Genomic DNA, 26,293 nt, shown 5'->3' with positions numbered 1-26,293 from the left:
CCGTCACCAAGGTGCCTGGGAACCAGTCCCCACCCCCCACTTCTCATCTAGCTGCCGGCTAAGGAGTCCGGGGAGAAACAAAGGATGGCCCAAGTGCTTGAGTCCTGCCAGTCATGTGGGACACCTGGACGGAGTTTCTGCCTCCTGGTGTTGTCCTGGCCCAGCCCCAGGCACTTGGGGCGTGAACCAGCACGTGAAGATCCCTCCTCCATGTCACCCTGCCTTTCAAATAAATAAACTTTTTTAAAGCTATAGGCTAACAGTTGTATGAAACTTTTTCTTGGTAAATGCTGCTTAAGAATATGCACATTCAGGGGCCAGCACTGGGGCATGGTGGGTAAAGCTGCCATCTGCAGTGCCAGTATCCCATATGGATGCCGGTTCGAGTCCCGGCTGCTCCACTTCTGATGCAGCTCTCTGCTAATGGCCTGGGAAGGCAGCAGAGGATGGCCCAAGTGCTTGGGCCCCTGCACCCACGTTAGACCTGAGGAGACTCCTGACTCCTGGCTACGGATGGGCTCAGCTCCGGCCGCTGTGGCCATCTGGGCAGTGAACCAGCGCATGGAAGACTTTCTGTCTCTCCTTCTCTCTGTAACTCTACCTCTCAAATAAATAAATAAAAACTAAAAAAAAAAAAAAAATGAATTTGCAGAACCAACAAAGGCAGGCAGAATCTGAGGCTCGATTAACAAGGCTTTTCTAGGAAGAAAGGCTCTTGATGGGGCTCACTTGGTTAATCCTCTGCCTGTGGTGCCGGCATCCCATATGGGCGCCGGTTCTAGTCCCGGTTGTTCCTCTTCCAGTCCAGCTCTCTGCTGTGGCCCGGGAGTGCAGTGGAGGATGGCCCAAGTGCTTGGGCCCCTGCACCACGTAGGAGATCCGGAAAGAAGCTCCTGGCTCCAGATCGGCTCAGCTCCAGCCACTGTGGCCATTTAGAGTGAACCAGCAGATGGAAGACCTCTCTCTCTCTCTGCAACTCTTCCAAATAAATAATCTTTTTTTTAAATACATAAAACAAAGTGATATGATGCCAGCGCTGCGGCTCACTAGGCTAATCCTCCGCCTTGCAGCATCAGCACACCGGGTTCTAGTCCCGGTCGGGGTGCCGGATTCTGTCCCGGTTGCCCCTCTTCCAGGCCAGCTCTCTGCTGTGGCCAGGGAGTGCAGTGGAGGATGGCCCAGGTGCTTGGGCCCTGCACCCCATGGGAGACCAGGAGAAGCACCTGGCTCCTGGCTTCAGATCAGCGCGGTGCGCCGGCCGCAGCGCTGGCCACGGTGGCCATTGGAGGGTGAACCAACGGCAAAGGAAGACCTTTCTCTCTGTCTCTCTCTCTCTCACTGTCCACTCTGCCTGTCAAAACAAACAAACAAACAAACAACAAAGTGATATGAGAATCACTTCAGAAAGGTCATGAAAACCATGGACCCTGTGGCAGGTTGGGTGTGAAAGCTGCATTATCACTGCCTCAGCTCTGACCTGCTGACACACACCTGGGAGGCAGCAGGTGATAGCTGAAGTAGTGGGGGCCCTGTCAGGCACCTGGGAGACCCAGATTGAGTTCTTGGCTCCAGGCCTCATGTCCAGACATTGTGGGCATTGGGAAGTGAACCAGTGGATGGGAGATCTCCTTTCCAAATAGTTTTTTTTTTTTTTTTGACAGGCAGAGTGGACAGTGAGAGAGAGAGAGAGAGAGAGAGAGAGAAAGGTCTTCCTTTTGCCATTGGTTCACCCTCCAATGGCCACCGCGGCCAGCGCTGCGGCCGGCGCACCGCGCGTGAAGCCAGGAGCCAAGTACTTATCCTGGTCTCGCATGGGGTGCAGGGCCCAAGCACTTGGGCCATCCTCCACTGCACTCCCGGGCCACAGCAGAGAGCTGGCCTGGAAGAGGGGCAACAGGGACAGAATCCGGCGCCCCGACCAGGACTAGAACCCGGTGTGCCGGCGCCGCAAGGTGGAGGATTAGCCTAGTGAGCCGCGGCGCCAGCCAAATAGTTTTTTTTTTTTTTTTTTTTTTTTTTTTTTTTTTTTTGACAGGCAGAGTGGACAGTGAGAGAGAGACAGAGAGAAAGGTCTTCCTTTGCCGTTGGTTCACCCTCCAATGGCCACCGCGGCCAGCGCTGCGGCCGGCGCACCGTGCTGATCCGATGGCAGGAGCCAGGAGCCAGGTGCTTCTCCTGGTCTCCCATGGGGTGCAGGGCCCAAGCACCCGGGCCATCCTCCACTGCACTCCCTGGCCACAGCAGAGAGCTGGCCTGGAAGAGGGGCAACCGGGACAGAATCCGGTGCCCCGACCAGGACTAGAACCCGGTGTGCCGGCGCCGCTAGGCGGAGGATTAGCCTAGTGAGCCGTGGCGCCGGCCTCAAATAGTTATTTTTAAAGTTTATTTTGGTGCAAAAAAAATTTGAAATCCATGCATACTTTTTTTCATAATATGCATTTCCACCAGCCCCCACCCTCCCCTTTTTAAAAATTTGTTTTATTTGAAAGTCAGAGAAAGTGGAGGAGGCAGAAAGAGATCTTCCATCCGCTGGTTCACTCCCCAAATGGCCGCAACGGCCAGGGCTAGGCCAGGATGAAGTCAGGGGTTTCATCCAAGTCTCCCAAGTGGGTGGCAGGGGCCCAGGCATTTAAGCCATTTTCTGATGCTTTCCCAGGTGCATTAGCAGGGAAACAGATTGGAAATTGAGCAGCCAGGACCCAAACTGGTAGCCATATGGGATGCTGGTGTGGCAGGCGGGTGGTGGCTTCACCCAGTACACCACACACAATACCAGCCCCTCCACCAACCTTTTTTTTTTTTTTTTCTTAATTATTTATTTGGAAGGCAGAGTTACAAAGAGGAGGAGATGCAGAGAGGTCGGTCTTCGATCTGCTGGTTTAGTCCCTAATTGGCCGATCAGAGCTGCACAGATCTGAAGCCAGGAACCAGGAGCTTCTTCCATGTCTCCCATGTGGGTGCAGGGGCCCAAGGACCTGGGCCATCTTCCACTACTTTCCCAGGCCATAGCAGAGAGCTGGATCAGAAGTGGAACAGCCGGGACTTGAACTGGCGCCCATATGAGATGCCAGCATTGCAGGCAGAGACTTTATCCGCTACGCCACAGCACCAGCCCCTCTAGCAACTTTTTGAAGACCACTTCTTGTATAGAGTTCTATAATTTTTTTGGCAGCCAAATGAATTTACCTTTTAATACCATTTTCCCATGAACTTTTTTTTCTAACTGGGAGTGGGCGCAAGTCTCGGACCCAGGCACTCAGATATAGGATGTGAACATCTCAACCACTAAGCGAAATGTCTGTCCACCATGAACTTTGTGATGTGACCTCATCTAGTGTTTGTTTTCTTGCACTCCTCAAGGTGGTCGGGGAGCCAGCAGCTGAGACAAGACCTGCCGTTGGCTGGGTTTGTCTCCCACGGGAAGGTGTGCCCTGAACCTCAACAAGGCAGGTGCTGTGGTGTAGTAGGTTAAGCATCTGCCTGTGGTGCCAGCATCCCATATGGCTGCTGGTTTGAGTCCCAGCCACTCCACTTCTGATCCAGCTCCCTGCCGATGGCCTGGGAAAGCAGAAAATGGCCCAAGTGCTTGGGACCCGGCACCCATTGGGAGACCCGGAAGAAGCTCCTGGATCCTGGCTTCAGCTCCAGCCACTGTGGGGCTGAATGGAATAAAGACCTCTCTGTGTCTGTAACTCTGCCTCTCAAGTAAATAAATAAATCTTTAAAAAAGTTAAAAAGACTAGAAAGCTATATAATAAAAAATATTAAGTGTGATTTCTTGGATATGGGTTTAAGATTTTTCTTTCTGCTTATTATAGTTTTCAATTTTTAGCGATTTTTATTTAAATAAATTTTTTAAACCTTATTTATTTATTTATTTATTTATTTTGACAGGCAGAGTGGACAGTGAGAGAGACAGGGAGAAAGGTATTTAAATAAATTTTGAATAGTTTTATTAATAAAAAATTGCAAAGATAGTATAGATTTCCTCTATACCCATAGTTTATCTTGATGTCATATTGGGATTCAATTATCACAGTTGAGACCATATTGATCTATTATAACTAAAGTCCTCAATTCTTAGCTGATGTCCTTTTGCTGTTCCAGGATCCCATTTGGAACAGAAATATGTTTAGTCATTATCACAAAAATCATTTATTTATTTAGTTAGTTATTTGAAAGATGGGGTGGAAGGGGAAGGGAGGGGGAGGGTCGAGGGAGGAGGAGAGGGAGAGGGAGAGGGAGAGGGGAAGGGGAAGGGGAAGGGGGAGGGGGAGGCAGAGGCAGAGGCAGAGGGAGAATCTTCCAGCAGCTGGTTTACTCCACAAGCAGCTACCACAGCCAGGCCAGAATCAGGAGTCAGGAGCTGCTCCAGGCCTCCCACCTGGATGGCAGCCCGTCTTCTGCTCCATCGCGGGCACATCAGCAGGAGGAGGAGGAGCTGGGACTGAAACCGGCACGCTCTACGGACGCCCACATCACAGGCTGCAGCTGAGCCTGCCGCACCAGAATGCCAGCCCAACAAACTACTTGCCGGATACTGAGAGTCTTCACCGTGGCAAGAGGCCTTCTTAATCTAGTCTAGTGCACACGAAATTTGGCTCGTGAAGTCTGGCTACTTTGGATTATAACCATGAATAAAATAATTTGGTTTCTCTACTCTGGACATGGTTTGATATCCTTAACCTCAAAAGTGCTGTACATAGAAAGTCTTAAGAAGCCAAATTTGAAAGAAAGGTTTAAGCAGTAGGTATAGATGGTGGTTTGCCTTCATGGAAAGTCTAGACTCAAAACTAAGCTGACTTTCCGGCCACATCTCAAGGTCACCACTTCAGAGGACAAGATGGTCTGGATGGATGTGACTACCTCGAAAAAGGGCAAAGGAAAAACACCAGGATCTCCTGGTTCCTAAATTAAACTATGAGCCTGGGGAAGTGGAGTGCCAGGCATCTGCCGACAGCCGAACAGAAAGCTGGGTGCCCAGGGCCTGGCCAGACCTTAATGTCTGGGTGGTTCTGATCCCAGTCTGAATCACTGGCTGAATGTGAATTCAATCCAATTTAAAGAAGGCACAAGTGTTCTCTTCTAGCCAACCAGCAACTCCGCTGAATGCCCCTAATTAAAACGTTACAGCGGAAAGTAACATTAGATCACAAAGTGGCATTTAAGCATGCAATCACAAGCCTGTAAATAGAAAAACAAACGGGAGTGGGAAAGGAGTCAGATGCGCAAACAGCCAGGAAGAAAAACAGGCCCAACCTCCAACCACAGGGGCAGAGGGCCTGCAGAACAGCCCCAACGAGAACGGCACCTTGTTTCCTTATTTCCCGAGGAGACCCGGTGGCCGCCATCCGTGCCATCTGCTATCCTGGGTCTGGCACTGCTGTGACACACCGACGGCTGCCTCCTCGGAACAGCCCAGACCAGAGGCAAGCGCAGGAAACACTTGCTCAAACATCCCTTTGGAGCGTTCTACGCATGTTAGCAGTGGGAGTGACCTTTCTGAACAGCACGCGGGTCTGCCGTCGATGTCTGCCCCTGGACTGCTGCATGAGACAGGTTTCAACGTCTGTGATCAACAAAAGCTGTGTTCATGTTCACGTGCAAAGTCAGAGCTCCGCAACCCCAGTGCTCTCCTTCCACGTGGGACTCGTGGCTGGGCCTTCTCTGGCTCCAGCACGCAGCTGTAAATCCAGGTAACACGGATGAAGATGGTTAGATGCCCTGAATAAGCCATACACCCAATTAATGTTCCCCTGACATACAAGCCTTATCAAAAGACGGCAGGAGGCGGGGCACAACCAGAGCTGAGCAAGCCCGATGATTTCATCACTTTTTTTTTTTTTGCAGTATTGTGGTTACAAATTTTCATTACTTATTCAGCCAAATATAACTGAAATAGTTATCTGACCCTCCTGAATCACTGGATCTAGGCTATTCTGTTAGACGTAAACCCAATTCACCATCAGGAGAGAACCAGGGATTCACAACAGAACATGTGATGAGGCTGGCACTGTGATGCCAGCTTCCCATATACACGCAGTTCAAGTCCCAGCTACCTCATTTCCTTTATTTTTATTTTATTTGACAGTAGTTACAGTGAGAGAGACACAGAAAGGCCTTCTATCCACCGGTTTACTACCCAAATGGCAACAGCCGGAACTGGGCCGATCCAAAACCAGGAGCTTCCTCCAGGTCTCCCATGTGGGTGCAGGGGCCCAGGGACTTGCCCATCTTCTAGTGCTTTCCCAGGCCACAGCAGAGGCTGTGGCTCCTCAGAAGAGCAGCCAGGACCAGAACAGGTCTCCATATGGGATGCCAGCGCTGGGAGATTAACCTACCGCGCTACTGCGCCAGCCCTGAGCCGTCCCCACTTCTGATCCAGCTCCCTGGTCATGGCCTGGGGAAAGCAGTGAAAGATGGCCCAAGTACTTGGACCCCTGCATCCACATGCAAGCTCCGGGCTCCTTCCTCACTGTCGTGGCCATCTGGGGAGTGAATCAACGTATGGAAGATCTCTCCTGTCTCTCCCTCTCCCACCATAACTCTTTCAAATAAATAAGTCTTAAAAAAAAAAAAAAATTGAACACATTAAAGGATCATGGAGGCCAGCTCTGTGGCTCAGTGGGTTAAAGCCCTGGCCTGCAGTGCCGGCATCCCATAGGGGCACCGGTTCGAGTCCTGGTTGCTCCACTTCCAACCCAGCTCCCTGCTGGCATGCCCAGGAAGGCAGCAGAGAGGATTGTTCAAGTGCTTGGGTCCCCACACTTACATGGGAGACCTAGAAGCTCCTGGCTCCAGATTGGGCTCAGCTCAGCTCCAGCCACTAGGGCCACTTGGGGAGTGAACCAGTGGATTCTCTTGTCTCTACTTCTCTTTTTAACTCTTTCAAATAAATCTTTAAAAAAAAAAAGAAAAATATTATGGACAGTCTCCAGCTTAAAATGGTTCAAATTAAGGTTTCTCAACTTCAGAGTGGTGTGAGTGTGCTCAAGTAACCATGCTGTTTTTCACTTTCAGGTCAGGATTTAATGCACTACATGAACTACTAGACACTTAAACACACGCACACACACACATTTTCAAGGTTTATTTTATTTGAAAGGCAGTTAGACAGTGAGAGAGCGAGAGAGAGAAGTCATCCATCTGCTGGTTCACTCCCCAAATGGCTGTATCAGCTGGGGCTGGGCCAGGCTGAAGCCAGGAGCCAGGAGCTTCTTTTGGGTCTCCTGTGGGTGCAGGAACCCAAACACGTGGGCCATCTGCTGCTGCTTTTCCCAGGCCACGAGCAGGGAGCTGGATAAGCTGGAGCGGCCGGGACTTGAACCAGCACCCAGTGCAGGTGGCGGCCCCTGGACACTCCATTACAGCACAGGCTGTTAGGTGACTGCCCAACTACAGCCCATCAATGCTTAGAGCATTCATTATGCCAGTTGGTGTTGCTGTAAAGAAGAGAGTCGGCACAGCACTGTTTCTGGGCTATAACCTTGAGAAACGTAGAAGCGCCGGGAAGCACTGGATTAACTTCAGCTACTGGTTCTCGAAGGAAAACAAGGCACTACAGACACCGTTTTCATGTCCCGGCATTAGAGTTCTCAAAGCCAGCAACGACTTCTCATTTACTTCTCTCCAGCTCTACAGACTCAGTTCTGCTTTCTCCTTCATCACACTTCCATATGGCTTTAACAGGGGATGCACCTCCTCCTCCAGGAACCTCTGTACCTGCAAAGGGGAAAGAAGGGTAAGAGAGTGGAAATGTGGGCGCCAGCTTTCCCGCTGCCGGCGGGCCCCACCGAGACCCCCGATCCAGGGTCACTCCAGCACTGAGCCTCTCTCTTCCGCTAGCCTGTCACAAGGCTCTCCCCGACACACCAAGCCCACCCTCACCATTCTGCCCTCGCACCAGCCCAGCCCGCGTTCTCTCCGCCTCACCGCTGCCTCCCAGTCAGGCCAGCTCAGATCGTCATGGCGCCTTCCTTCCCCGCTCCCCAGCCCACAGCCAGCTCCAGGGATGGCCTCCTTTCCCTCGGCTGGCACCACCCACTGCAGCAGCCCCCTTACTGGTCTCCCTAAGCCCCAGTTCTTTCTCCAAGCAGACTATTACATTAACAGGAAAGCCATCTGAATATCCAAGACAACTGCACCTGCAAACCCTGTGACACCCGCTGCTCTGCAAACACTCGGCGTTCAAGGCCTTAGCTGCTCTCTCCTCTCAGCCCGGCGTCCCCAGGCTAACTCCTTGCAAGCTCACACGAGACGTCTCTCTGGTCTTTCCTCTGCTCCATGGGGATGTCTCCAACTGTGTGATTCCCTAAATCCCTGCATGGACTTAACCACCTATTTATCAAGTTTGCTTTCCATCTTTAAATCCTCCAAACCAAACACATATTGAGCACCTGGTATATATTTGACACATGTTTTTGTTTTTGTTTCTTTTCTGACAGGCAGAGTGGACAGTGAGAGAGAGAGAGAGACAGAGAGAAAGGTATTCCTTTGCCGTTGGTTCACCCTCCAATGGCCGCCGCGGCCAGCGCACTGCGGCCGGCGCACCGTGCTGATCTGAAGCCAGGAGCCAGGTACTTATCCTGGTCTCCCATGGGGTGCAGGGCCCAAGCACTTGGGCCATCCTCCACTGCACTCCCTGGCCACAGCAGAGAGCTGGCCTGGAAGAGGGGCAACCGGGACAGAATCCGGCGCCCCGACCGGGACTAGAACCCGGTGTGCCGGCGCCGCAAGGCGGAGGATTAGCCTAGTGAGCCGCGGCGCCGGCCTTGACACATGTTTTTGAATTAATTCCTCTGGACTTTCCCAAAAGATAAGGAAAATGACAACACTAAGTATCTGTTACGCAGCAAGGACCACAGGAGGAGTTCCAGGCCCTACACCAACATCATGTATTTTTTTCCCTATCAGCCAACAGACAACAGAAGACTGAATAGAGACCCCACCTGAGAGTAAACACTTTTCCTCCTGGGACAGGCGTTGTGGCGCAGCAGGCTTGAGAGCCCGCATCCCACAGCAGAGCACCAGTCCAGCCTGGCCCTCCAGTGCAGTCCAGCTTCCTGCCAGTGCACCCTGGGAGGCAGCAGGCAACAGCTCAAGTAGTTGGGTCCCTGCCACCCATGTGGGAGACCTGGACTGAGTTCAGAGCTCCTGGATTTGGCCTGACTCAGCCCCATCTATTGGGACATTTGGGGGTTGTGAACCATTCAGTAGATGAAAGATATCTACCACTCTTTCAAATAAATCAACATTTAAAAAAATTCCATTTCTTTAACTAACTTGAAAGTCAGAGAGAGACAGAGAGACAGACACTCCTATCTGCTGGTTTTTTCCAATGCCCACAGAAGCTGGGGCTGGGCAGAGCTCCAGCCAGGTCTCCCACATGGGCAGGGCCCCAACCACCTGTTGTCTCCCACAGTGTGCGCGAGCAGGAAGCTGGAGTCGGGAGCGGAGCCAGGCCTGGCACCAGGCGCTCTGCCCACATCTCACCACACGCTTGAGACCAAGAGAACTGTGAGAAGTCTACAGGGGAAATACTTAAGGATCTCTCAAAATCACCCAATCTTTCCACTTCTGCCAGTGGGTTCCTAACTAGCCACACTCACACGTAAGACAGCGTCTGAGGTCTCGCAGCTCAGCAGCGTGGAAAGAGGACAGCTGGAGCAGCCTCTGCAAGGGCGCCGAGGTCACTCACCTGCTGGGATGCACGCCCAGTGAAAGAAGAAGGATCCAGCAGATGCTCCAGCTGGGAATGTATGGGGCTGAAGTAGGCATCGGCCCGGATCCGCTCTATGAGGTCGTTATCGCCCCCTTCCTGCTTGACCACCGCGGCCGCCTGCTGGGAAAGCACGCGGATTTTCTCATGGCAATCCTGGGAAGAGAGCAAAGCAGTGGCGCTTCACCAAGGGCGCCTGAGTGTCCTGGAAGTCAGCCGACCCCACCAGGACCTCCACCCCGTCTACGCCCACGCCACGGTGGCGCTCTCTGAAGCCTCGTGAGTCACTGACCCCATTTCCTGCACTCCCATCAGCTCTCATGAAAATTCAGACACACTTCCTTCGCCAAGGGTGAACTCTGCCCCCAGGCGAGTGATTCACTTTTAATAACTGAGTTCACACGGCGACCTCAGAGATGGCAGTGTATGGCAGGCAGGAAGTGCCTCGTTCACTACTCTGCATACAGCGAGACAGCAGGGCTGCAGGGGCTTGGGTTACACACCTGGCGGCTGCCCCCAGCTTTGACCATGGCCATGATGATGTTCTCTGTGGCCATGAAAGGCAGCTCCTGTCGAATGCGCCGTTCGATCACCTAGAAGCAAAGACTAAGTGAGGGCCAGGAAAGATGCCTCTAAGGTTACAAAGGTGGACACGCAGCAAGATGCCGTGTCCGGCAAGCTACGCAGCAGGGACGCGAGCTACTGCAGCCAGGGCGAGCAGCAACGCAGTTTTCATTCTATGCGGTGTTTTTCCATTTTCTTACTAACCCAGAGATTCATTTTGATTAAAAAAAAGAGGAATATTGGGACTGGCGCCGTGGCCTGGCGGCTCCTCTTCCAATCCAGCTCTCTGCTTGTGGCTTGGGAAAGCAGTAGAAGATGGCCCAAGCGTTTGGGCCCCGCCCCTGCACCCAAGTGGGAGACCTGGAAGAAGCTCCTGGCTCCTGGCTTTGGATCGGCACAGCTCTGGCCGTTGAAGCCATTTGGGGAGTGAACCAGCGGATGGAAGACCTCTCTCTCTCTCTGCCTCTCAGTCTGTAACTCTACTTCTCAAATAAATAAAATATATATATATATTTTTTTTTTTAAAAAAGGAGGAAGATTGATTTAAGTAAACTTTTAGAAGCAGCTTCGTAGAAATGATTCCTAAGACCTCAAGTTTGCTAAGTTTCGGTGCCCGGCTTCCAGAGCTAAGTATTTAGGAAACCAACCCGCCTGCCTCAGGCAAACGGAGACACCTACTCTGCCTGGTCACAGCAGAGCTGGTGATCCGTGCTGCCGGACATCTTGGGACAAGTCAGGTACCTTTCTTTCTTTTTTTTTTTTTTAAACTTTTATTTAATGAATATAAATTTCCAAAGTACAGCTTATGGATTACAATGGCTTCCCCCCCATAACATCCCTCCCACCCACAACCCTCCCCTGTCAGGTACCTTCCTTTCCCTCTCAACCTGTCTAGGAACCCCGGAGAGCTAAGCTCATGAGCACGGGGTGAGCTTAGCCGGGAAGGGCTCCCCGCGAGCGGAGCAGGCCCGCCATGTGCCCCAGAGCACGCTTCCCCATGTCCCAACCCCTCCCACACACTTCACTTTTCATTAGGCCTCTTACTTTGGGGTACACCACCAAGCCTTCAGAGATATTCTGCAGCGTGATCAACAGCGTATCTGCGGTGAGAAAGGCCTCGGCCAAACAGATGCGTCTGCGAAGCAAACAGCCACGAAGCACACTCTCAGAGCAGCGTACAGTGTGTCCCAGCAGGCTGCTCCACGCCCATCTCTCTCCTGCAGCTGCCCAAGGCCTCACGACCCCACTTACCACCTCTGGTCCAATGCTTGCCCGCGCACCAGGCCTCACCTGGCTGATCCCCAACCCCAAGTGCACTCAGCCATTTTCCCAGAGCCTCCCACTCACTGACAAACACGCGCTCTCGCACGCAACTGCGCTCTCACAGCCCTTCCCTCAGTGGACGGCACCAGCACCCGTCACTCACTGCCATCAGCCACGAAGGCTGCCTACTGTGCCTTCAACTCTCTCCACTCACACGGCCACCGCGCCAGCGTGGACTAGGACTTCCACAGTCAACTCCTCGCTTGCTCTGCCCAGATCCATGCCCCCTACAAGCGAGCCTTCACACTGTCCCCAGCGTGCTTTAGCAGGTGAAGTGGGTCAGGAACGGCCGGCCCCCACACCTGAGGGCCTAAGACCCAAGGATTCAACCAAGTGCAGATTGAAAATTCGATTTGGGGAAAAGTAATCGCGTACATACTGAAAGTACAGACTTTTTTCTTGTCATTATTCCCTAAACAATACAATCTTACACAGCATTTACACCGTTGAAGGACGTAATATAAAGATGCTTTGAAGTATATGTGTAGGGTGTTTGCAAATACTATTCCACTTTACGTAAGGGACTTGCCATCTCCACACTTTTGTCCCCCTGGAGGATGGAGGATCCCGGAAACAGCCCCCGGCCTTGGGTACGGGGGCGGAGGGAAAGGCTGACTTCCCAGTGAACTCACATGACTTGTTTCCAGAGACAAACCCTGGACTAGACGGAGCTCTCAGAAAGCCAGCTTTAACTTCACATCCTTTTCATTCAAGAAATCCCAATTCAACGCAAGCAACTAAGATGAGGTGAATCTGTTCTAAGTGAGCAGGAGGTCAGGTACCCGCGCATGCTGGAATCTCAGTAGCAGTCACCTGGTACTATTACTGAGCCAGGACCTCTCGGTCGGCATCTGCCCGTCTTCAGGGTAACGCCCGCGGTCTCTCTCAGGGCCTGCGAAGCCCTTCACCGACCGCCCTGCCGCCTCTCCCGCCGCAGTGCCGTTACTCCCCAGCACCACTCAGCTGCTACGCCCTGTGCTGCTCTTTCTCCCGCCTTTGCGTCTTGATTGGCGCTCTAGATGCGGTTCACCTGTGCTGTGCTATTCCCCTGGCCCCTCCCACACAGCGCCTCCCTCCCTCCTTCTCCCTGGTGCCCTGCGTGCACTCTGGTCCTAACAATGATCACACTGCCGCCTTATGCTTCTGCCTCTGCTAGAGTCGGGCTCCCTAGGGACAAGGAAGAGCCACAGAGATACTCAGACAATCCTTTAACCTCCTGCCGCTCCGTCAGCCTCCCTCCCAGTGTGCTGTACGTGATGTCCCGCTCCACTGACCGGTTGGCACTGTCATCCAGGGTGCGTTCAAACCACTGCACGGATGCGGTCTGCAGCGGGTCCATGAGCAGGGTCATCAGGTGCCGGGCAAGGCTGCAGCAGCGCTCTGAGCGCATGGGGTTCCTCTTGTATGGCATCGCGCTGGAGCCTGCCCCCAAGACAGGGTGGGATGCAAAGGCGGAGAGACTTCAGAGACAGTGAGCACACAGGCAGCTGCGGATGAGCTGTCAGCGCACGGCCACAGGCCTCTCCAGCAGCTCCCCAGGTCACACTCACCAATCTGCTGTTTTTCAAAGGGCTCCTCCATTTCCTTGAGGTTGGCCAGGAGGCGTATGTCGGTGCAAATCTGGGGGAAGCGGGGAGCAGGCATTGTCCCACACTCTTGGTGTGCGGGACAGTCAGGGACAGGGAGCAGGCATTGTCCCACACTCTTGGTGTGCGGGACAGTCAGGGACAGGGAGCAGGCTGCAGAAGGACATGAGCTCTCAGGGGCACTGCCGCTGGCTGTCCTCCCTCGGGGCATCTCACTCAGACCCGCGTTGCCCCTGAAGAGCTGGGATACAAGTTCCAGGAGCGTGGAACTGCCCGTGTGAACCACTGCAAAGACCCCAGGGAAAGACACTGGCAGGATTAATTTTAATATGGACATTTGCAGTCTTTGGAGTAACTCTCAAGAGAATGTAGGAACGAGTCTGAACACACCTTAATTTAAGACCCCAAACTGTGAAAACGTGCGCAGTTACCCACTGAGAGACACAAACACAGAAGTGGGAGGCTGACTGAGTGGGCCTGTGGTACCCCAAGCTCCACCCCTCACCTTGTGCACCGACGCCCCCAAGCTAGCCAGCACAGAGAGCACCTCAATGTCCACTTTTCGAGTATAGGTCTGACCCGTGATGATGAACGCCCTAGAATCAAACAGGAAAGGGGATCTACGGTAACTGTTTCAGGACACGGCTGAGCCACAGAGACAAGGACAACAGACAACAACTGAAAGCTTGGTCTTCCTGGTATGGTAAAATCACAACAGGCCCAGAGGACCTGACTGGCAACTTGCTCTTAAAACAAACTGCCCTTCCACTGCTTTTCCTAATTCTCAGGACACTGTCCTGCCTCAAGAAGGAAACGGGAGCCAGCGTGCCCTTGCCTGGGACAAGGAGCCATGGTGGAGCCTGGTGGTCCTCGACGGAAACCCGCTGGAGGGCCTCAACAAGAAACAACAACAAGGCATGGGTAAGGCTACGTCAAGAAATCAAAAGTGAACGGTTTCCTTTTTTTCTTAAAAATTGTAAAAAAACTAAAAAAAAAAAAAAAAAAAAAAAAAGGAACCCAGATGGAGAGAAAATAAGCCCCAGGCCAGAAATAGAAGGAAACAGGTAGAAGAATAGAAAAAGCCAAAAAGCCAAGGTCAAATCTGGAGGTCCACTGAGCAGGCCTGTCATCACCTCAACACGGAGGCCAACACTCTGCCCCTCACCCACCTCTTAAATCCCGCCTTTTCTGTCACCATCTTGTCAAGCTGCTCCACCTTGGAGAGAAAAGACACATCCCTACAGAAATCTAGGGGTCTAGTACAATATCCCAAGCTGCGATCCTGCCCAGCCCTCAGCCCTCTGCTGACCTCCTGCCAGTCCAAATACACCACCACCACCCCCATCCCAGGACCAACTTTCCCAACGTCCTGGAGGCCAGCTTGTATCTTAGGCTCCCGCCACTGAGTTTCTGTGCCCCAGGCCATTTTCATGATACCTTATGGTGATCTCCCTCAAAGAGCTGCAGGAAGCTGGCCTGGGTGCCCGTCGTGCCCTTCACGCCTCGGAAGCGCAGGCCATCTTGGACACGCTTCAAATTCTGGAGATCCATGCAGAGATCTTGAATCCAAAGACAGCAGCGTTTTCCAACTGTGGTCAGCTGAGCAGGCCTGAAACAGCCCAGTGGGAACACAGAAGTCTCAAACCCGGGGCCTTACAAGAAGCCCATTTAGTAATATAAGGGCAGATTCTACTTTGTTCAACATATCTTCAGACACTGGCAAGAAATATCACACAAGCTTCCCCTCCAACGGAGCTTACATTGTAGTATAAACAAGAAGAAAATAAATAAGGTAACTGTGGAGGGGCCGGCGCTATGGCACAGGGGGTTAAGTCACCACCTGCAGCACCAGCATCCCATAAGGGTGCTGGTTCGAGTCCCAGCTGCTCCACTTCTGATGCAGCTCCCTGCTAATGCACCTGGGAAAGCAGCAGAAGACGGCCCAAGTGCTTGGGCCCCCGCATCCACATGAGAGACTCAGAAGAAGATCCTGGCTCCTGGTTTCAGCCTGGCCCAATCCCGGACATTGCGGCCATTTGGGAAGTGAACCAGTGGGTGGAAGACCTCTCTCTGCCTAATTTTGCCTTTCAAATAAATAAAATATTTAAAAAATAAAAAACAACAACCTATTGAGTCATTACATGCAAGATGAGCGCAGAGGAGAAGGCTGCTTGCCGGCAGTAAGGGACAAAGGCTCTCCTGTGTCAGGAGCTGCCCCGCTAGGGAGGAAGCCCCCGGACCTCTGAAGGCAGCAGATGCCTTTGTTCAGCCTGAAGTCCAAACCAATCCATGAAAGGTCTGTTTCTGAACAGAAAACATAACTATGAATAATAATATCCAAGTTCCGATGGATAACCTAGCCCATCCCAAATGGCATCTCTCTGCTTGGCTAATGACACTGACAGCCGGCAACCTCACGGCAGGGCCAGGACGTCCAGGCTTGGCATCTCACAAGCTACAGCACCCCTAGATTAATCGCATGGTGGTCTTCCTTCTCCATTCACAAGGACGGATTACTGGGGGAAGGGAAGCCAGAAGTCAGCTGGCCTGGCCTTGTTCACGGCAGCGTTGTTCCTGACAGCCCAGATGGCCATCAAGTGATGAGCGAGTGAGCAAAGTGTGGTGTGCACACACACGGGGATGCCACTCAGCTACGACAAGAAAGGAAGCTCTGACACACGCTGCCACCACACGGATGGACAATGAAACCAGACTGAGCAAAAAAGAAGCCAATCACAAAGTCACAACTGCACGATTCCATTTATATGAACTTCTGGAACATGCACATCCAGAGACAAAAAATATATCAGTGACTGGCAGGTGCACGGGAAGGAGGTAGGATGACTGCTAACGGGTATGGGATTTCTTTTTGGAGCGATGGAAATATTCTGAAATTACACAGTGGTAAAGACTGTCTGGCTCTGTGATGTACTAAAAAACCATCCAGCCACACATATTGTATGTGAATTATATCTCAGCAAAGCTGTATTACACGGATGGATGTGCAGAGGTGCTGCCTGCTAAACATGGCAGCCGAGAGCTCTCCTTCCACCACTCCCAGAGAAATGTTACAAATGGAGGACCTGCACGGTGGTCTCCTGCTTGCTGGATGCACAGCAAGCCAACCACCGACACAGTGCAGAAGAAAGCAAGGGTTCATCTGCAACAAGCACAGCCAGGGGTCAGGCAGCTAAGGCTCAATCCCAGCTTCCCTGAGGGGTCGGCTCTGTGGCGGAGCAGGTTAGGCCCCCACCCGTGAGGCCAGCATCCGAGACCAGGCTGCTCCACTCCCAATTCAGCTCCCTGCTAATGAGCCTATGAGGGCGGCAGAAGATGGCCCGAGTGCTTGGACCCCTACACCCACGTGGGAGACCTAGAAGCAGCTCTGGACTTCTAACTTTGGCCTGGCCCAGGCCCAGCAGCTCTAGCTGTTGTGGCCCTTTGGGGAGTGAACCAGCAGGTGGAAGACCTCTCTTCTCTCTGTAACTCTTTCAAATAAATTAAAAAAAAAAAAAAAAAAAAAAAAAAAAGCAGGGGTTGAGTACTGCATGATCAGCTCGCTCGTGGCCCTCCCTTGACCGGCAGTAAGGGCCACTCTGCCATGGCGAAGGGCTCGAAGTAGACCAGGCACTATTTTGCTGTTTGATCAAGGCCCATGGGTTTCCTCAGAGCTTTCCGTACAGAGGCTGGCACTGAGACGTAACTTGACTCTGACCGACGGTCTCGGCTCCAGCGTTTCTGTCGCTCTTCCAATTCAGTGAGTTACTCTACAGAGAGGCACAGCAGGCCGAGGAAGAGATGCTGGGGCCGGATAAAGTCAACCGCGTCAGGGGGCAGAGACTGGATTCAGGAGCACAGGCTTGTGTGACACACCCTGAGTACTCGACACAGACGCAACACAGACGTCGGGCACGAGAGAAGCCGGGGGGCCGCATCTTCATCCAGCCAGGGTAAGCAGACTCACTTTCAACACTGGTTTCCCTTATCAGACTGCAGGCTCCTGTCCCGGCCAATCCAGCCCCACATCTCGTCCAGCACCCACTGATGTATCTGGGAAAGCAATGGATGATGGCACAAGTGTGTGGGCCCTTACCACCACACAGGAGATGTGGACACAGCTCTGGCCTGGCCCAGCCTTGGCAGTTTGTTGTGGTCATTTCGGGGGTGAACCAGTGGATGGATCTTTCTGTCACTCTGCCTTTCAAATAAATAAATAACTGAATCTTGGGGCCAGCACCATGGTGTAGTGGGCTAAGCCTCCGCCTATGGCACCAGCATCGAATACGGGAATTGGTTCAGGTCCTGGCTGTTCCACTTCTGAGCCAGCTCCCTGATGGTGACCTGAGAAAGCAGTGGAAGTTGGCCTAAGTGCATGGGTCCCTGCGCCAGCGTGGAAGATCCAGAAGAAACTCCTGGCTTCAGAGTGGCCCATCTCCAGCCAGAGGCCATATGGGGAGTAAATCAATGGATGGAAGACTTTCTGTCTCTCCCTCTCTCTCTAACTCTGCCTCTCAAGTAAGTAGATAAATCTTTAAATAATTTTTTTTTTGACAGGCAGAGTGGACAGTGAGAGACAGAGAGAAAGGTCTTCCTTTACCGTTGGTTCACCCCACAATGGCCGCTGTAGCCGGCGCGCTGTAGCCGGCGCATCGCACTGATCCGAAGGCAGGAGCCAGGTGCTTCTCCTGGTCTCCCATGCAGGTGCAGGGCCCAAGCACTTGGGCCATCCTCCACTGCCTTTGTAGGCCACAGCAGAGAGCTGGACTGGAAGAAGAGCAACCGGGACAGAATCCAGTGCCCCGACCAGGACTAGAACCCGGTGCTGGCGCCGCAGGCAGAGGATTAGCCTATTGAGCCGCAGCACCGGCTAAATAGATATTTTTAAAAATAAAAATTATGGAAAAAAATTATCCTGTATCTCATAACTACAGTAATCAGTATTTATATTATGGAATTTTTTCTAATAAGAAGATTTAATTAAAAGGCAGAGTTACAGACAGAAGAAGAAAAAGAGAGACAGATACCTTCCACCTGCTGGCTCACTCCCCTAGGCTGAAGCCAGGAGCCTGGGACTCCCAAGCACTTGGTCATCTTCTTCTGCTTTCCCAGGCCATCAGCAGGGAGCTGGACGGGAAGTGGAGCAGCCATGATTTGAACCAGCGCCTTTATGGAACACCAGTGCCACAAGTGGCAGCTTAACGCACTACAAGCACAATGATGGCCCCTTTCATGGAATACTTTGATCCAATCGTTGTGCAATGTATAAGCTGTCTTTCCCCCATAACATTAACCTAAGCACATTTCAATGTTAAGTCTGTTTTTTCTTAAGAACGTATTTATTTATTTGAAAGGCAGTTACAAAGAGAGGAGAGACAGAGAAAGATCTTCCATCCACTGGTTCACTCCCCAAATGACTGCAATAGCCAGAACTGGGCCAATCCAAAGCCAGGAGCCAGGATCTTCTTCCAGGTCTCCCATGTAAGTGCAGGGGCCCAAGGAGTTTGGCCATCCTCAACTGCCGTCCTAGGCCACAGCAGACAGCTGGATCAGAAGTGGAGCAGCCGGGACAAGAACTGGTGCCCATATGGGATGCTGACACTGCAGCCAGTGGCTTTACTTGCTGCACCACAGTGCCAGCCCCGTTACTAAGTCTTAATGAGCATCATCTTAATGGTTACATATTATTCCAGCCAGTGGCTTTCTTAGACCCTATTTAAGTATTGCCTTATTGTCAGACATTTAAACTGTTTCCAATGCTTACTATCATAAATAAGACTGTAACAGACAATCTTGGGACAAGGTTGCTCTCATAATTCGGATTGCTTCCTTGGGTTAGATTCTCAAGAAGGGAATTACTACGTGAAGGTGTAGGGATATCACCAAGGCTCTTGGTACACACACGGATACCCAAGTAAACCATTGGGTAAGTAAACAGTACTCATCAGGCGAGGACTGGGTTCATGCCTCGTAAGCGTTCCAAGATACCTATCTAAATCATGCTGAGACTCTTCATCTCAAGTTCACTATGAAAATGGGGGAACTGAAGGAGTAATTCAAAGTCACACGCACAAAACAGCCCAGCTTCCACGGAAATGTGGAAATGTACTACTTACTGGAAATGTGTGAAACCTAAGGTGGGTAGATCGGCTCGTTCCTTAGCGAAGTCGGCAAGCCTAGAGATCACTCTGGCAAGCTAAAGAAAGACCGTGGGGTAGAAAGAGGGGGAATTCAGGTTGAGTTCTTTATGTAACTAGAAACCCGGAGACAAGTTTATATAAAATTAGGCCTCCAGCAGCCATATCTTTTCATCTCTGTATCCTAAAGTGCCGTGAAGAGTTCTGGCAATGCACTGAAAGCGGAGCCGCCTGAAATGTCATGAATTTTTAAGGTCACAGCAGACAAACAGGCAGAAATCATCGTCCTGACCCACATTCCAGCTACATGCCTCTGCCTGCCTTCATGTCAAAGACTCTGCTCTTCACTTACAGTGCCTTTTTTTTTTTTAAGATTTATTTTGTTTCAAAGACACGGTTAGATAGAGAGGGAGAGACAGAGACAGAGATCTTGCATCTGCTGGTTCTCTCAACAAATGGCTGCAATAACTAGGGCTGGGCCAGACCGAAGCCAGGAGCCAGGAGCTTTATTTGGGTCTCCCTTGTGGGTTCAGGGGCCCAGGGACTTGGGCATCTTCCGCTGCTTTCCCAGGCACATTAGCAGGGAGCTAGATCGGAAGTAGAGCCGCCAGGACTCGACCCGGTGCTCATATGGGATGCTGGAGTTGTAGGCAGCAGTTCTACCCCCTACGCCACAATGCCGGCCCCTCAATTTACAGTGCTTTAACCAAAAAGAGACAATTAATTCTTCAGATGGGTTACAGGTTTGTTCACTGAAAAAATGATCTCATACGCATTCACACTGCTGGTTGGTGCCCACCTCCTACCACCGGGCGCTAAGTAGGAAACTCCGCCAGCCTTACCTTTGGCAGAAGCAGATCAAACGCATGTCTAAGGATGATCAGGTCCTGCAAAGGAACACGCAGTGGCCTTATACTCAACAGCTTTGCTCAAACAGAACTGTTACCACACTTTGTGGCCATCACATCGGGGGTTCTCTCAGCTGGCAGCCTGTCTCACCATTAGCAACCCACCGTGCAAACCAGAAGATGCCAACAGAGGGTCTTTTCTGGTTACTGTTTTAGAAAAACACTAACTTAGACAGCAATACCACTGGATCTATAACAAAACTTGCACTTGTTAAGCCCAACGTACATTCTATCTAAAATGAGTGAAAAATCTGCAAGTCCACAAGGTTTCTGTTTTCCCAGAGCGCCTGCGTCTCTGAGCTTTCCCACGGCACTCCCACCGGTCTCCTCCCCTTCTCGACCCTACCGTCGCTGGTGAAGAAAGGCAAGCCCGGAACATCAAGGCAAGCTTAGGAAACACAAAGATGCCAGAGGGAGCTAAGCGTTCACACAACCCCAACACATGCTTAAACGGGACAGTAATGGTTGAGCCCAATTACGCGCTGGCTATTTTTAGAAAGGATTTTCCAAGTTAGCGGACATTCTTCTCCCATTATCTGACTCACCAATCACACACTTTAATTATGTACTTTTTAGGACTAAAAGAAGTACTGACTTCTTGCTGGGCTGGAGGGTTATCTGGACCTTCATTCTCTGGTCCCACGGGCAGCCTGCGATCAGAAGCACAAGCGCTGGCGCCCCCTGACTGGGCTGGGACCCTTTCTGCTACGTAGTCCTGAGCCAGCTCCTCAGCCTCTCCTTAAACCCCCTCATCTGTAAGGACGGATTATTAAGCCACGCCGAGAAGACTGTGTTTTCTAGGACTGCATGCACATGGAATCTGTAAGAGAGGTGGGCAGGAAGCTGGCGGGTGCAGGAATGCGGGCTGACCGCAGCAGAAACCAGAGAACTTCTTGGAGTGAAGGTGCACTCTCAAAATAGAGCGTGCAGATGGGCAAACAACTGCAGTCAGTAAACTCAGCAACATTTAAAAATGCTCAGAAGAGTGTCCACCACCTAGTGAGCTCTCCGGGAAATGCCTGAATATAAGACACATTTGCTAACTAGAGTTTTCATTTAACAATTACAGTGTAATCGTGCCTTAAACAGAAGTCACACGGTTTGGAAAGAGCAGCTCTTCGGAACACCCCCGAGGCCACCCAACTGCCAAGGCCGTGGCTTACGCCTAGCACAGACAGGATGAGCAGCACCTGCAGGTCTTATGTGATGGGCGTAACTGGGTGCTCAGACTGGAATAAAATCCCAAACAGAAAATTTTTCAGCAAAGACATTCCTCAAATTAAAGCTCTACGGAGTTACTTCCTAAAACTGGAAAAAAAATCAAATAAAATTTATCAATTCCTTATGAAGACTGAATCCTAAGTGTACAAAACATGGGTTCCTACTGTGTTATCTCCCACATAGCAGGAGGTGGCACCAAGATGAATGATGGGCGCAGCCTTCGGACAGCAGTGGCCGAACGTGTGCACGTGAGCCATGACGTCATGCCGCAGCCGTTTCTCTTCCTCAGCTGCCATCTTGAAGTCTATGTTGTCCAGGTTGGACTTCATCTCTTGGATTTGTTCATCTGTGATGGGCAAACCCAACGTCTGCACAATGGGAAAAACAAAATACAAAAGCCTCAGGATCAGTCGTTTGGAGGGACACCAACAAGAGTAGTTCCTGTGAGTATTTTTTGCCCTGCTTCCCAATCCTTAAACTAAAACATGGGGCAAGTTCGAAATACGGAGGTGGGGGAGGCACCTGCTAAGTGCATGATGAAAACTCACATTCTGAGCAAACTCTAATACATCAGACAACAACGTACGCTGACCTCCACTGACCCTGGGCCGTCCCCTCAGCGAGATCCTCCCCTACTTAATCCTCAGTGCCCACAGCGTGGCAGCTGGACGCTGGACGTGGGCGAATTTACTCAGGGAAATCAAAATCAAGTATTCTGAAATTCTTTTTTTTAAAAGATTTCTTTCTTTGACTTGAAAGGCAGAGTCACAGGGAGACAGCTTCTACCTGTTGAGTCACTCCCCACTGGCCACAACAGCTGGAGCTGGGCTGATCCAAAGCCAGGAGGCAGGAGCTTCTTCCAGGTCTCCCACATGGGTGCAGGGGCCCAAGCACTTGGGCCATGTTCTATTGCTTTCTCAGGTGCATGAGCAGGGAGTCGGATTGGAAGTGGAGCAGCTGGGACTTGATCCAGCGCCCATTTGGGAAGCCAGCACCCCAGGCACCAGTTTTACCCACTATGCCGCAGCACCAGCTCTGGATTCTGTAATTCTTAATTTGTTGTTCTGCCAACAAATTATGTACAGCAAATTCAGTACAGCTGACAGCAATTCTGGGAGCTACTGATGAGAAAATAAAGACATCAACACCTTACGCTGATCCGGGAGGATCCAGCACCTTAGAACAGTACTGTCCATGCAGACACAGCTTCTTTCCAGGTGTGCCTATTTAAATTTAAACTGGGGGCAGGCACTTGGCACAGCAGTTAAGATACCCACACGCCTGGGGTGGAATCCTATCTCCACTTCCAATTCCAGCTTCCTGCCAGTGTGCACCCTGGGAGGCTCAGGGCACCTGGTTCCTGCCACCCAGGGAAGACCTACGTACGTGGAGCTCTGGCCTTTGGGCTGCAGCCTGTCCCACTTGGGGTGTGAACCAGTGGATGAGAGATCTCTGTCTCTTACAAATAATCAAAATTTTGGAAAACTGAAGCTGATCCATTAAATTTCAAAGTTCAGCTCCTAGACACTTCCCGTGTGGAAGAGCTGCCTGGGTCCTGTGCAGTCAGCAGACCCCAAACCTCAGGGCTCCTCCCAGAGCAAAACAGCAGGGGGCAGGTAGCCCTATAGCTTCCTCCAGCCTATACATGGGGGGGGGGGGGGGTGGCTGAAGCCAGCAGCATCACTGGGTCTCCAGAGTGCTCTTTCTGCTCTCAAATGTAACTCAGCATTCGTCCTAATCTCTCATTCTGTAATTTTTCCCTTAATTATTATAGAACGTATGCTGTTAGTTTTGACACCCCAGGTGAAAGAGGACCCAAATTCAAAACCGTAGGCATCGCCTGGGATGTGCAGGCCAGAACAAAGCACACACGTGCAGAGGACTCTGCATCCCAGCGGCGGCTGGAGCCACTTGGGAGGCATCACCAGCAGCCGGATTCCAGAGTGGCGCTCTCCTCATCTAAGGGGAGTGCACCGCACGCAGGCACCCTCAAGCCCAGCACAGCCACTCCATTTCCTCTTCTTTCCCCGCACCGGGCTGAGTGAGCTGCTGTACGTGGAGTCCTAAAACAGCCTGGGGGCCGGCACTGTGGGGTAGGTAGCAGGTAAAGCCACCGCCTGCAGTGCTGGCACCCCATGTGGGCGCCAGTTCGAGTCCCGGCTGCTCCACTTCCGATCCAGCTCTCTGCTGTGGCCTGGGAAAGCAGAAGATGGCCCAAGTGCTTGGGCCCCTGCACCCACGTGGGAGACCCGGAAGAAGCTCCTGGCTCCGGATCGGCGCAGCTCCAACCTTTGTGGCCATCTGGGGGGTGACCCAGCGGATGGAAAACCTCTCTCTCTGCCTTTCAAATAAAATAAATCGCTAAAACACACACACACACACACAGCCTGGGACGCGGGAGACACCGTGCCTGCCTGCTGTTGTCACCCCACGTATTTCGGAGCACAGTGATAGGGTGGGCAGGGGAGTCTAGGACGGGGGATGGGGCGGAGGACGAGGGGCGGTTCCAGGCCACCACAGGCCTGGGCGCCCTTGGAGGGGCCACTTCCCTGTGAAACGCTGGCCAGCGTGGCCCTAGGAGCCGCCCTAAATCGCGTCTACCCGACCCCCGCCTCGGATTCTCTCCTCTCTCTCGGAGGCCGAGGCGGGGACGGCGGCCTGGGCAGCACGGGTTCCAGGGCGGGCTCAAGGGCACAGAGGCGGCGGGGAAGGCGCAGCGGCCGAGCGCTCGGCTCCGCGCCCGGATCCAAACCCCAGCTCTGCTCTGGGCGCTGGGGTGGCCTGGGGGCCAAGGCCGCCCCTTGCCGCCTGCAGGGCGGGGGAGGCACCGTCGGTCTCGCCAGGTGGTGACCACACCTAGGGAGCGCCCGGGGCCTGCGCTCTGCACCGCACCCCCGTTCCCGTCCTAGGGCCGCAGCTCCTCGGGACCGGGAACACGTGCAGGGACCGGCCCGGCCCCTCGAGCCCCGGGTCCGTTACCTGCTCTGCCTCCGCCAGCCACAGCCAGAGCTGCCGCCACGTCCGGAACTTGTACCTGTCACTAAACACGAAGCACATCTCCGGGCTGGCATAGCGGGAGGCGAGCGGGGAACGGTAGCCGTCGGGCCCGCCGCAGTCGCCTGCCGCGGCCATCCCGAACGCGCGACCCAGTCAGTCAGAACGCGCGGGGCGCAGGTGGCCGGGAAGAGCGGAAGCGGAAGCCCGGGGGCGGTGCTTTTCCCACCCCGGGGCGGGACTTCCGGCATTTGGTCCCCGCCCCCTAGGTCCGGGCGGCTGGCTGGCTGGAAGGGTTTCCCGGAAACTCGCCTTTTCGGGGTGCGGGGTTAATGCGTTTCTTTTCGCTTCCGAGAAACGTGACCAGCTCTTCAAAAGTTACTTAGGCACTTTGCGCCTGTTTTAACATCTGAAAAAAAAAAAGACACATTAAAGCCTGCTAACCGTTAAGATGTCTGCGCGCAGGGCTGGAGCGGTGCCTGGGACACGTCCGAGGCCCCGTGTTCGCGGCGATTGCTGTCGCCTGCCACACACCGAGCGCGATCTGAGGGGAAGTGGGCGCCTTTGCGTCGCGATCTCAACCAGCCCTTGCGGATGAAGGCTCTGAGGGCCGGGGTCGCCCGGCCGGGAAGGGCTGCGACCCCGCTGCCTAGTACCACCACCACCTCCTGAAGACCCAGTCGGGGAGTGTCCTCTGACTGGCCGAGGGTGATAAAAATCGTCATCCTTGGAGCGAGCCTGGGTGTTAAGGCACGGTCGATGCGGTGCTACCAGAAGAGCGCTCGGCGCGGCGCTCAGCAAACAGCATTATGCCCGCTGTGCCGGGGACAGAGGCGGGGGCGGGTTCAGTGTCTAAGTGGGATGCGGGCGCGGAAAATCCTGCGCAGCTTATTCTCAACAGCTCTGCGTCCCGCCGTGGCAGGTGCCATGCTGCTTTGAACCCGTCTCCGAGCTCCGCCCCAGGGAGCAGCGCTTTGCGCGCCCAGCCTCCGTGCCGAGGTGCGCGCCCCTTTCCCAGGGGCCATCCGAAGGTGCAGATGGGACAGCAAGGCTTCGCTCGCACCTTTCCGTTATTCACGGGTTCACGCAAAAACCGGCACCACGCGGCAGTGTTCTCCCTCCTCGCCTCTGGGCACCCCGGGCGGGGGCAGAGATCCGGTCTCGGCCGCCCAGCACAGACCTGGCGCAGTAGATGTTTGCGTGCTGTCCCAGCGAGAGAAGTGACACAAGCTCCATCCTGACCCTGTGCTGCCCCTTCCCCCAAGCTCTCGCTCGCCTCCTCAGGGTCCTCACCCCGTGGCCCCAGCATGTTTCCACCTGGGCCCCGGAACCAGAACTGACTGCAGCGCCAGTTCCAGAAGGCCCTGGCTGTCCGAGAAGCCGGTCCAGCCGCAGGTTCCGTTTTTGGGTGGGAGTTGAGAACAGAGGTCTGGGAAGCTGGGGTCGCTCCCCGCACACCCCCTCTCTGCAGGGTGCTTCGGGGCTGTCGCGGTGAGCCGCGTGAGGCTGTGGTTCTGGCTTCCCGCCGCGACCACTGCCTTCCCTCCCGCCTCTGCTGCGCTTCGCCGACTTTCCCTCCTCGGAACAAGAGTCCTGCCTCCAGGAGTCCACCTTATCCCTCAGGAAAGGCTCCTAGTCCTTCTCGCATTTTACCTAGGGTCTTTACTATTTCCAGTTCTGCCTCCTCCTCGCCAGTCGTCCCTGGCTCCGCCACTGATGAGTGTGAGGTCTCCTCCCGGAGAAGTGTGGCTGACAACCCCACTCTTAGTTCACTCAAACTCCTGCTCTCAGCCACTCCCCTCCCTGCTTTATCCTTAGCACTGCCCTGCAACTCCGCCCTCCCTC

At 53.0% G+C, this 26,293-nt stretch overlaps 1 protein-coding gene across 2 annotated transcripts; it reads right to left on the bottom strand.

Annotated features, from left to right (window-relative positions):
* Positions 1 to 7,077: 7,077 nt before the first annotated feature.
* On the bottom strand, positions 7,078 to 25,149 carry ADSL (adenylosuccinate lyase). 2 transcript variants are annotated; one of them, XM_070052959.1, is made up of 14 exons: positions 24,983 to 25,149; positions 24,434 to 24,857; positions 21,619 to 21,822; positions 20,168 to 20,212; positions 19,305 to 19,384; positions 14,629 to 14,800; positions 14,361 to 14,407; positions 13,697 to 13,787; positions 13,156 to 13,225; positions 12,880 to 13,027; positions 11,327 to 11,417; positions 10,222 to 10,311; positions 9,698 to 9,874; positions 7,078 to 7,722 (listed from the first exon to the last, which is right to left on the bottom strand). In XM_070052959.1, the coding sequence occupies exons 2-14, from the start codon at positions 24,584 to 24,586 to the stop codon at positions 7,636 to 7,638; spliced, it is 1,455 nt and encodes a 484-aa protein (XP_069909060.1). In that variant the 5' UTR covers positions 24,587 to 24,857; positions 24,983 to 25,149; the 3' UTR covers positions 7,078 to 7,635. The 2 variants fall into 2 exon arrangements, with proteins under 2 accessions (XP_069909060.1, XP_069909061.1); XM_070052960.1 differs by lacking the exon at positions 24,983 to 25,149 and having other exon boundaries at positions 24,489 to 24,657.
* Positions 25,150 to 26,293: the final 1,144 nt, after the last annotated feature.

This window comes from Oryctolagus cuniculus, chromosome 11, assembly GCF_964237555.1.
Source record: "Oryctolagus cuniculus chromosome 11, mOryCun1.1, whole genome shotgun sequence".
Taxonomy (NCBI): domain Eukaryota; kingdom Metazoa; phylum Chordata; class Mammalia; order Lagomorpha; family Leporidae; genus Oryctolagus; species Oryctolagus cuniculus.
Note: the sequence above shows the minus strand (reverse complement) of the source record. Positions and strands in the feature narration are given on the sequence as shown.

Excerpts from the sequence above, each read along its gene's own strand:
- ADSL (XM_070052959.1), bottom strand. The coding sequence starts at position 24,586 with ATGGCCGCGGCAGGCGACTGCGGCGGGCCCGACGGCTACCGTTCCCCG. Across the intron at positions 13,226-13,696 it reads TGGGGGCGTCGGTGCACAAG|ATTTGCACCGACATACGCCT; the intron begins GTGAGGGGTGGA and ends CGCTTCCCCCAG. Across the intron at positions 13,028-13,155 it reads CTTTGAAAAACAGCAGATTG|GCTCCAGCGCGATGCCATAC; the intron begins GTGAGTGTGACC and ends TCTTGGGGGCAG.